General features: G+C 35.7%; 1 protein-coding gene and 1 long non-coding RNA gene across 2 annotated transcripts; both read right to left on the bottom strand.

Moving 5' to 3' along the window:
• On the bottom strand, positions 1 to 3,395 carry LOC116188688 (two-component response regulator ARR10-like). Its single transcript, XM_031518172.1, has 6 exons — positions 3,215 to 3,395; positions 2,550 to 2,705; positions 2,103 to 2,453; positions 1,788 to 1,864; positions 614 to 1,420; positions 1 to 542 (listed from the first exon to the last, which is right to left on the bottom strand). Exons 1-6 carry the CDS (start codon positions 3,393 to 3,395, stop codon positions 540 to 542), a joined length of 1,575 nt encoding a protein of 524 aa, XP_031374032.1. The 3' UTR covers positions 1 to 539.
• Positions 3,396 to 10,780: 7,385 nt separating this feature from the next.
• LOC116189545 lies at positions 10,781 to 11,280 on the bottom strand. Its single transcript, XR_004152413.1, has 2 exons — positions 11,155 to 11,280; positions 10,781 to 11,032 (listed from the first exon to the last, which is right to left on the bottom strand). It is a non-coding gene; the product is annotated as an uncharacterized LOC116189545 (long non-coding RNA).
• Between the last annotated feature and the right edge of the window lie 853 nt (positions 11,281 to 12,133).

Raw genomic sequence — 12,133 nt, 5'->3', positions numbered from 1 at the left:
ATACAAGCATGAACTTACGTACATGTGACCGAGTTGCTTGGAGCTGGGACCTATCTCTGATTGCTAACTGATGTGTGTTCCGAAAGTAATTAGTATATGGGATGTTTGGTACTTTTTCTGTACTGTAACTTATGGCATTGATTTAACTGACAAAATGTGAAACCCGTAAAGATTCGCTCTTGAATTTAGAATGCATTTCTCCTAAACAAGTTGTTTCATCAAAAGCAAGCTAGTTAACAAAAGTTATTATTGACAGCATTGCAGAGAATTTCCAAAAGAACTTCCCAGCATCTTATCAGTTGACCGGAAGCACCGGCTGTACTGAATTATGAGAACTGAAGCCTTAAATTTCGAAACATAACCCAAAAATGATCCAGCCAACGAAAGACAGAATCATAATTTTATTAGAGCAGAAGTATTGACGATTAGATCAAATCATTCTTCTCTACGCAATATTCATGTGTCAACTGCAGGAGTCAGGATACTTTTCAAACCCGAATTCCGTGTCAAGCCGCTTTGCGTTGTCTCCTGTTCCTGTATCACTGAAAAGAAGGAAAGGTTATATCTTCAATAGTATTTAGACATTGACTTGGTAAAGGTTATATTTTCTTACTGATTTCAGAATCGAGTTAACGAGATCTTCGAGAGAACCATGGCTCGGTGACTTGGATGCAAGGAAATTGGTTTCCTGGAGCTTCTCTAGGTAATTGACATGTTCTTTTGGCTCCGTATCTGACTCGCTTACTGATCTTTGAACTTCATCTGTCTCCGGCGGGGGCAGTAAAAGGAATTCGGCGCGCGGTTGTTCGATAAAATCCAGGGTCCCTTGTGAAATCTTGTTGGTCTGGGTTGCTTGGCAATGTGTTTTTCGTAAATCACCGCCTGCTGGCAATGGAAAGGTCAATGAGTCCTCCTGCAAATTGTAGAGGACGGATGAAGAAGCCTGGTTTGAGAAGTCGATCAGAGGGAACGGATTTGGAAGGTTCTGAGTCAGCTGAGCAGCAGAAGACCAAACTTCATTACAAACACCACGGATGGGTGATTGACAGGACCAAGCTTGATTTCTTGTAATGCAGGGCTGGAAATACAACCCTCCAAAGCTAGTCCCTAGATCATGCGGCCTGTAAGGGATCGAGAAATTAGCTGAGTTGTGGACTCCCTGACCGAACATTGGGTTGTTCAGGCCTTGCGCATAACTTATTTGGTTGTTATTAGATTGGGCAAGAACAGAACTGGATGTGAAGGGCCTAAGAGCTACGCCTCGGAGATTCCGAGGTCCTCCCAAACTTTGAAGATGTGCCGTCCCAGTCCCGCTGAGCAACCCTGTTTGGGCGTAAGAAGAATTGGCAGAAGCTTGGAGAGCCGCCTTCACTTTTTCATTTGCCAAATTTCTAGCCTTTTTCAGAGAGAGCCTATATTTCTGCAGAATAGAGTGGGACATGTCAGAACCATTATCTCTCTTGTTTTGGAAAACTATGACCGATTTCATTTTCCGTTTCTTCAGGAAACGCAGATAAATGAAAGGTAAAAGATGCCTGATTGCATTTTAAAATGGGTATTTTTCAATAAAAGCTCGAAAGTTGTGTTCGATTTTTGGAAAAGTTGAAGGAAAATGGATTTGGCTTCATTTTTAAAAGTTAAGACGTATCTAATGTTCGTTTGCTTGATTTCTAGGGAAGTTATGACAGAGAAAAGCAATGGATTAGGTCACACTTCATATGATGTTTTCTTCCCTGAAAAGAAACAAATTTACTTGTGCGTTTACTTGTAAAAGAGAGATTTCTTGCCTGCAAATGGCTCGCAACGTGCTCTCGAGTTATGTTCTCATCATTCATCAGCTCCAGAATGTTCTTCGGCACGGCCTCTGCATTGATAGCATGGCAAGGACAGAAGATAAATTTGGGAAAATAATTTAACAAACTACTACTAGAAAAGATTCCTGCGAAATACTGAACGTGATGGATCAGTGTGACTAATACTGAACGTGAATGCATAAGTGATTTTTACATTTGAACCGTTAAAGTATACTCCAAAACTGGCAATTTCACAGTAAGGAATAACTAATAGGATTAACCCGAATTAGTTTTAGGTTGAAGACCTACTCTCAATCCCCAAATGATCAATAGCTTTAATGAACTTAAAGTGAAGCTCCTGAGACCAATTAAGCCGAGTCCTCTTTCTGGTTCTTGAAGGATCCACATCCTGTTTCTGCACGTTATCATCACGCATCTCATTCTCGTCTTTCCTCTTTCTCCTGACTTTCCCACATGAAGGCTCAGTAATATGATCAGTTTGTGACTTCTTCAGGTTCTCTTGGTTGAGTTTCTTTCTCCGGAGCACATGTTGATAGATATTCTTAACCTCCTCCAACCGAACCGGTTTCACCAAATAATCACAAGCCCCGTGGGTGATGCCCTTCATTACCACATCGTGGTCATCATCCGCTGAAAGCACTGCAAAGATTTCAACAAAGACACAAGATTTCAGCATTTTAACATATCCCATAATTCTATAAGGAAAAGTGAAGAAACCGGTGCCATGGCACTTACTGATGACGGGTAAGTCCAATTCGAGTCCCACAAATTCGAGCAGCTTCAAGCCATCCATATCGGGCATATTGTGGACATCGCTTATGACGAGGTTGAACTCGCTATCCTTTTCTCGTAAGAGCTTTAGTGCCGTGACTGCTTTGCTAGTAGTGGTCACTGCAAAACCCAAGGATTCTTGAGGAAAAATAGAAGATAGCAGCAAAAACATCGACATATGGACTTGAACTTCCATGAACTAGTGGATTTCAGGTTGAGGAAGCTAACAAAAAGGTCAAAGGCACGAGGAAATTTCACTGGCTAGTTGTGAAAATAATATATCAGATGAAAATCTGTAAAGAAAATCCCCTTGCAGTAAATCAATTAGACAACAGCAATCTGAGTACTTGAGACTAGTCGCTTGGAAAGAATCGATCATATAAAGGATCAAAAGAATCTGCTCGAGTCACAGTACATAAATTACTTAATCCACAAGACAATCCAAATCAAACAGCATAATATTACTTTCGATATCAAATATGAATTCCCTTCCATTCTAAGCTATATATAACAACAAAAAGGATGACCAGTTTGGATCATCCAAGCACAGATATTCTCTTCCATTTTCATTATAAGTGCAATTCGACAGGCTCGTAATTTTCTTATGACACCCATCAACCAGAGCAGACCCAAAGAAGCTTTCCAACCACAGATGGACAGCGCCCATAAAGGCAACAGAGTTACGAGGCAAAGCAAACCATCATATCCACACTTCTGAAGCAGAGTCTCCAAGAGCTTGAGGCAAGTGGCATTGTCATCAACTGCAAGAACCCGCATCCCCACTGGAAACTGGGCACTTGTGTCATCCATTTTCGCCTCCGCCTTAATTCCTGAAGTGGAAATCAACCAACTTGTCAGCGCACTGAAACAGGAACCTAGTCAAGATTTGATTGGCTTTCAATAACTTACGTGCAATTACTTTCTGCAGGGGAAGTCAAGAAACAGAGCAGCCTCTATGTTTCATAGCGCAAGAAAAGGAGGGAGAAGAAGCAATCTAAGCTGTAGAATGCACTTGAGTTAGACACTAATGGAGGGATTGCTTGCTTGGTCTCGCTAAATTTTTGGTTATGGAGGAAAGATTTAAAAAGATCAGCATCATGGGACATTCCTATTTTGGGTAAGAATACTTATAATGGCAGAGAATCCCTATAATATTTCAGTCGAAGATCCTCATGTGATTCTTTCCCCAGATAAAAGGCTTAACATAAATAATTGTTCAAGTGCAATTCAATTTTCCAAGAAGGGTGTCTGTCATTACACATTTCGTTAGTTATTTGGACTATCATGTTAAGCCTCCAAGCAATTTGTCACGTTTATGGGACCGTCTCGATTTACTCCAAAGCGTATGGCATCAAATCACGGGGTTGGCTTCAAGTTATTTGTTGCTCACATAACAAAACTGTGCATCCCAGGGCCGATTTGGGAATTCAATCCCACTTCCCGCTTTGTTAAACGCATGCACAACTTGTTTGCAGAAAGAAGGTTAAGGTTGCTATTGGAGATCGTACACTAGACCGTGCATTGGGTGATATTATCAGTTTGGAGTTAGACGAGACAATCGCACTCACTATGGGGATCATGATGAAGCAACTCGGTCTTTCAAACATGGAGTTGTTCAACTCTTCGGACAATCCCCTTGCAAGTCACATAAAAATTGATTCTGCTTTTTATCTGTCAAGTTTTGCACAAATTTCGCGAAAAATGTCACACTATTTCATTCTAGTACTACATCCATGGTATAGGTCGACGATAGTACTTACCTCTTCTACAAGCATTCTATCTACTTAAAGGCATCTCAAAATGAAAGTACAAATTAATCATATTGCCATAGGATGAGTGAAGTTTCACAGCAATCACTTAGATCATATCACACATGAAGGTTAGGAGAAAAAAAGAGTTAATTACCTAAAAAAGCACTACCTTTATATTTTTTTTCTAAATATAACACAATCTTTAAAAAATAGCACAAAAAGGCACAACCTTTGTATTTTTTCTTAAATAGAACACGACCTTTGAAGAGTAGCACATTCAGATATGACCTTTGTACTTTTTTCAAAATATAGCACAACATTAAAAAATAGCACAGAAAGACACGACATATAGGCTTAGCTGCGCTTCTAGCCCGTTAAAAAAGAAGATCATACTTGAAGGTTGTGTCTTTCTGTACTATTTTTTAAAAGTCATGCTATATTTAGAAAAAAAAATGTGAAATTCGTGTCTTTCTATGCTACTCGATAAAGGTCGTGTTATATTTAGGAAAAAATACAAAAGTCGTGTCTTTCTATGCTATTTTTTAAATGTCATGCTATATACTTAAGAAAAAATGCAAATGTCGTGTTTTTTTAGGTAATTAACGAAAAAAAAATATTGTGGTGTATAAATTCTTGGATCTGCGATGGTCAAAAGGGATCTCGAAAGAAAGCTAACCTCATAGATTATTGTTCTTTTCTTCGATTACAAAGGAAGGTCAAGACCTAGTACAATGAAAGATAAATCATAAATAACTAATAAATGGGCACGGATAGTCCCACTAGGTATCAAACATGCGACCTCTAAGTCGACAGGCGAGAGCGTGCGTCACTACGCAACACCCTCTTTTGATTATAGATTATCGTTCTAAAATCCTGAGATTTCATGAATTTGGGAGTTACGGCAGGAACTCTAGGAAAAGAGAGGAACAAGTTGCCTAAGAAAAGAAAAGCTTTTATGGATATTAATGTTCAGTTTTAACGTTGTCTCCCACTAAGGATGATGAACACCCGTCGCAAAATTAAATTAACGTGCCACTTCACTACACGATCGAGATGCAGATCGTATATATACTAAAGTTATATCCGTACTACTCGCGAAATCATCAAAATAAATATGTGAATTTTATTCTTTCATTTAGATAATACGTGAAAATGATATTATTCAATTATGAATTTTAAAAAGTTAATAGGCATTTTTTTATACTACCTCTAATTAATTTAATATTTTTACTGCAACATAATGAAAATAAATTGATCAAATCCAAACCTGTAAAATAGGAACGTGCAATGCAAAGAAAAGAGGAAAGAGGAGAGAAAAATTAGAAGAATTGACAGGGAGATAGTTAAACTTTAAGGAGTTTGGTCTAGTAATAAGGAGGAACTTAAGTATCTATCCGATCTTGGATTCGAAATCCCTTGGAGTCACCGGAGCGCCTTTGGCGTGATTACCCATTCCGTACGTTGCTGGGAGTTCACGAAACCTCAAGAATTAGTCGAGTAAAGCCCGGACACTCCGGGTTAGCAAAAAAACAAAAAAAAACAAAAAAAGATAGGGAGATAGTTAGAAAGAGAGGTTAATGGGTAGTTTTTGTTAGTAATTTTACAATTTTAACCTTAAAATGGTGGCTCTTATAAATTAGAATATAACTAATATGGGTAATTTGGGGATGAGAAAGTTAAATGAAGAGATTACTTCTCCTTTTATGTTAGAATAGATATATAAAGTTGTACCAACCCTAATAAATTGGGGTAGAATGGTAACTTTCAATAAATTAATTTGAATATAAATTTTAGATCACGATAATAATAATAATTATTATTATTATAAAAAAACAAATATATTCAATAGTAACTGTCTTAATAAATATATATATATATATATAAAGTTTTATCAACCAATAAATAGAGATAGAATGATAAATGTCTTAATAAATTAATATGCAATATAGATTTTAAATCACAATAATAATAATTATTATTATAAAGAAATAATTACATCCAATAGTAAATGTCTAAATAAATTTAATATGCAATGTAGAAATTAAATAATAATTATTACTGCAAATAAATATATATATATAATAGTAAATGTCTTAATAAATTAATATACAATATAGAACTTATGTAATAATTATTATCGTCGATAAAGAAATAAATATATCCAAAGAAATATATTAATCACTTATCGTTATTAATATTTCATAAGTAAATAAATATTCATAATTTTAAGGATTTCATTAAGAATAATTATTAATAAGGAAGTTAGGAGTTATTTAAAATGTAAAAATAAATTTTAAAAATCATTGTTAATTTTAGAAAAGTTCAATCAAGAAATCTCACATCAAACCATTTTATTGAAAAGGCTTAATTACCTAAAAGAGTACGACCTTTGTACTTTTTCCTAAATATAGTACGACCTTTAAAAAATAGCATAGAAAGACACGACATTTTTACATTTTTTTTTTCTAAATGTAGCACGACCTTTAAAGAGTAGTATATAAATGCACGATCTTTGCATTTTTTTTTCTAAATATAGCATGACCCTTAACTTTAGTTGCACATTTAATATAATGTAAATCATTTAGTCAATTTGTAACGACAACATTCTAACGTGGAGCTGATGGAGCCATGTGACAGAACATGATTGGACGATAAGAGCTAACATGGAGCTAACGATGCCAGGTGCCACTCATTCAATCATGTTATGTCATATTATATCGTTAATTCCCGCTAGCCGTTATCTTTATATTTGACGAAATAATTGGCGTCGTGCTAAAATCACAACTCAAAAGTCGTGCATTGCTGTGTTATTTTTTAAAGGTCGTGATATATTTAGGAAAAAGTATAAAGGTCGAGCGTTTATATGCTACTCTGTAAAGAGCATGCTATATTTAGAAAAAATATAAATGTTGTGTCTTTATGTTATTTAAAGGTCATACTATATTTATGAAAAAAAATGCAAAGGTTGTACTTTTTTATATAATTAACCATATTGAAAATTATTTAAACTCACGAAACAAAATACATGAAATATGATTGAGAATAAAAATCAATTTAATACTAATTTAAAAATTTATAGATTTTATGATTATTATGCTTTCATTAATTAAAGCTAAGATTTTAAAATTATTTTTCTATGAATTAGATTGATGATTGTACTTATGTATACGAAGCATGCATTATTTATTAGCTTGAACTCTTCAATCAATATTATTTAGTATGGGTTTGAAATTTACCATATTGAAGTTTATATAGTATAAAAAATAAATTTTCTGTACACATTGTATCGCACCCTATTGAATAGGGTTAGAATATTAAATTCCAAAATAATGTCTAGATTATATCCTACAAATAAATAGATAAATATATATATATATATATAAACTTGACAACACCTTAGTAAATAGGAGTAAAACTTAATATATGAAATATCAGTTATAATAAAGCACAAGCAAATAATGAAATTTAAATGTTTTGATAGGCTCTAAGAGAATTATTCTTTCATAAATTGAAACTCACGATTTTATCTAAAAGTATTCAAATTCTGAATTAACTTTCTTACAAATTAAATTGATAATTGCAATGATTTATATATTAGAATTCCTTACTTAAGAACTTTTGATATATATTATATATTTTTTTCTATTACAAGTTTGAATTTACCGTGTTAAAATTTATACAATATAAAAATATTTTTTACATATTAATATAAACTATAAATTAAAGTATTCAAATTTTGAATTAATTTTCTTAGAAATTAAATTGATAAGTGCAATAATTTAAATATTACAAGAATTCCTTACTTAGGAACTTTTGATATCTTATATATATATATATATTTTCTATTAAAAGTTTGAATTTACCACATTAAAGTTTATACAAAATATAAAAAATAAACTTATTTCATGTTAATATAAACTATAAATTCATAACAATTATTGTTTTCATATTTAAACTTCTATAATGAAATTTTCTTCATAAAATTTGTGCAAACGCTCGGGTTTAATAAACTAGTACCCTTATATTGCAAGCACAAAACTAAGTGAACTATGCTGAAATGAAAGACAGAAAGAAACAATATGATGTTTCTCCGAGTGTAGTCAAAGCAAAATGAGAAACATAGTACTTATTTATTTAAATCAAATAAGTTGTAGCGAAGTGGCGCACGTATTCATCTAATAACTAAGATATTTCATTATATTAGGCCTACAGACCTTGTAATTGGAAAAAAAATATTATTTATTTTTTTTCTTGAAAATTGACCCTCCAATTGTGACGCAGCGTATAACGCGGGTAACCGTCACAGACCCGTTGATTCACGCACGAATACCGAAATTACAACTTTCTATACCTGTTGATTCTACGAATACCAGGAAATAAGCATCAAACTCGAATCCGAGATTAGACAAAGCACGAAAGCTCTGAATTTTATTGATAATCTGAAAAGACGACTCCCTTTACCCTAGGGCCTACAGAAAGCTTAAATAGGGTTTAAGAAAATCTAAATTGCATAAAAGAACTAAACTTTTCAAAAAGTGTAAAAACACCCTAATTAACATAAATTGCCTGTTTAAGGCCCTAAACGATGAAATTTGCCTTAAATATCGAAAAATCACGGCGAAGCGTGAGTTTTGCTTCGGAGGCCATTTCCTTCGAAATAGGGTCGTCAGAACCTATTTTTTTCCAGGTATCGACTTGCCAGGTCTTCTACCGCATCAAATTGTCTATCCATTCATCATAATCGGGAAGGCCAGTCCGTGAACAAACTGCAAAAGTCAGGCAACCTGATCGTGAGGAGTGGATTGAGTGTAGTTAAGTAAGGCGAGCTGAAGCAAAACAATACGATCATCTTTTCTCTTCCGCCTGACTTTTTCCTCTGATGGCTCAGCGATATGACCAGTTCGTCGCTTCCTCAGGTCCTCTCGGCCGTGTTTTCTTTATCCTGACCACGAGTTACCAGATAAGCTTAGCCTCCTCCAACCGGAACGGTTTCAAAAAGTAAATGCAAGCCCCGTGCATGTTTCCCTTCTTTAACAGTTAGAATCCGCTTAAAGTACCGCAAAGATTTCGACCAGGATACAATATTTCAAAAGTGGATAAAGAAGACCTGTCATTTTAAGAGAAAGGTGAGTAAGAACCGACGCTCTGGCACTTACTAACGACAGGAAAGTCCATTTCGAGTTCCACGAAATTTTAACAGCTCAAAGTCATCCATGTCAGGCACATTGTGGACATCGATTTTGACGAGGTCAAATTTGCTTTTCTTTTTTCGTAATAGCCTTTGTGCCGTGTTTGCTTCAATCGTAGTTGTCACTGCAAAACCCATCGACTGAGGTTCTTTCATTGACAAGTTGAGAAATCTAAGCTTGAAAAGCGTAAATCTAAGAGTCAATGAGGGAACGACATCTCGGATGAAAATCTAAAATGATATCTTCTGCAGTAAATCAGTTATAAACAGCAATTTGTGGACTACCGACGAGACCACTCACAGAACATTGTCCAAATCAGACAAACAATATTAACTTTCCAAAATGACTGTCAAGTCCCACACTCATTTAACAACAAAACAGAAAAGTTTTCTAATCATAGACACACTTCGTGATTTTCTGATCAACGGAAGCAGATCCGGAGAATTTTTCAATCACAGACAGAACCCAAAGGGCAACAGAGTTAAGCGGCAAAGCAAACCATCGTATCGGCTTGTAGAAGGAATAGTAAGGTTGCTATACGAGGAGATTGTACATAGAATTTGGTTGCGTTCACGAGCCATAAACTTCAGTAAATAGTACAAACTGGCATTTTGTTGCTGGGGACATTTTGAATTCATGAATCTACCCTTTCCTTGAAGTCACATGGACGGCCGAAGCAATTGTTAGCTAAGAGTTAAATGCGAAATTGTTGCACAAATAATTTGAAGAAATTGATTCGATTTTTATCCAAAAAATCCTTTTCTTATATCTGCCAATACCATGGTAAAAAAGATCATGAAAGAATCCTAACCCTAGAATTGTTTGTCCTAGAAATCACCATGAATCAAATATATCAGGTTATGTGGAAATTCACATGTTGACGTTCATTTTTTTTTTTTGTTACGAAGGAGGCATAAGGCCTAGTATAATGAAAGAGAATCATAAATAATTAATAAATGAGTACGGGTAATCCTACTAGGTTCTAGATCAAAAGGCGAAAAAGTACGTTACTGCGCTACACCCACTTTTGATGTAACATGGACTTTCTGGATGTTGACGTTCATTTTTATGTTGTCTCCTACAAGGCATTATAGATGCTCGTCCCAAAATTATATTGTACTCGATCGTAACAATTGATCATAGAGAGTATATATTGAAGTTAAAGCCCGTTCGTTCAATTTGACTAAGATAACTCATTAAACCCACATATAACATGGACTTAATTAAGTGAACGATGCCAAAGTTAAGACAAAAGTAAATAACATGATGTTCCTCCGAGCATAGTCATAGGTAATTTAGTTAAGCATTAAGGAAAAGAAAACACAGTCAAAGGCAAATGAGAAACAGAGTAAGCTTTTTCTCTTAAGCAAGACCCTAAGAAATTGAAATTTAACTCGATGCTCTTCCACCCAAGAAAAAATAAATCGCTCAAGGCCTGGAATTCAAATTTCATTGTCTATCCAATCGAACATGAAGGACAACCGGGAAACCCGGCCCTCTGAATAACCTGCAAAAGATTAAAGCAACCTGATCGTGAGGAATGCGTGTTAAATGTGGTAGATCGGCCAGCTGAAAGAAAAGAAGAAGATTGTATTAAAAGACTCTCGAACTATATTTAGAAGAACTTACCCAGGGGGAAGCGACCTTCCCAGAGAGATGGCTCTCGAAGAAGAAGTCTTCTCCATCCCCATATAATGGACTCTTCCTTCCTGGTCGTACAGATGCGCATGCAGTCACCCCGCCAACATGTTTCTGAAAGACATTCTCAAAGATGAAGAGGCAAGAAAATAATCCCCAATAGTTATTTAGGACTAAAATGAAAAGAGATTGTGGGTTGTTTGTGTTTGCTTGCCTGCATAGCACAAATAATCCCCAAAGAGAAGCCGGAAGTATTGATTGGGAGAGACTGAAGGAGGAGATTTTGGCAGCCGTAACGGACCAAGAAACTGATATGGCAATGGAGCCCCGTGTTGTAAACTACCTCCAGTTCCTTGTTTGCGATGTTATAAAAATCACATCAGGATTATTGGGATGCAACACCAACAGCCTTCCGGACGAAAGAGGGAATAGGACATTCTCAATGACTATGCTGTGTATGAGGGTCCATTCTCGGCACGTGTAGCTGTCAAGAGACCAGAAGGAGATGTGAGAGTTGCCGGTGAATTTTGCTAATATCAGGGGCATAAGTGATTCCCCTAAGTACTTGCGAACACAAGCCACGCGAGCATATATCTTTTTTATCATCATGCAGCAATAACAGTACTCTCCAAATTTCCCATCCGGTGTCACCAGTGTCGATAAGTCCTCAGTCTTCACATTGTAACTAAGTATTCCAGACGGGTGCACCAACCAATTGAGATGACTGTAAAGAAATGTTGATTGGCCGTATACTGTATAGCACTTATTTCCACTGAGTCCTGTCATGTCATGCTGTCATGAGCTCCATCTTCGGGTCTTGGAAGAAAATCTGTCTACTTGCAAGATGAGTATTTCACCGGCCATCTCTACAACTACTGAGTATTTCCCCTCGTCCGAGGACACATCCACTGCTAAGCCATAGGCAAAAAAAGGTGCCACGTGACCTTTCTGTACTCGTGGAGGCGGAATT

This window comes from Punica granatum, chromosome 8 (assembly GCF_007655135.1).
Source record: "Punica granatum isolate Tunisia-2019 chromosome 8, ASM765513v2, whole genome shotgun sequence".
NCBI classification, from domain to species: Eukaryota; Viridiplantae; Streptophyta; class Magnoliopsida; order Myrtales; family Lythraceae; genus Punica; species Punica granatum.
Note: the sequence above shows the minus strand (reverse complement) of the source record. Positions and strands in the feature narration are given on the sequence as shown.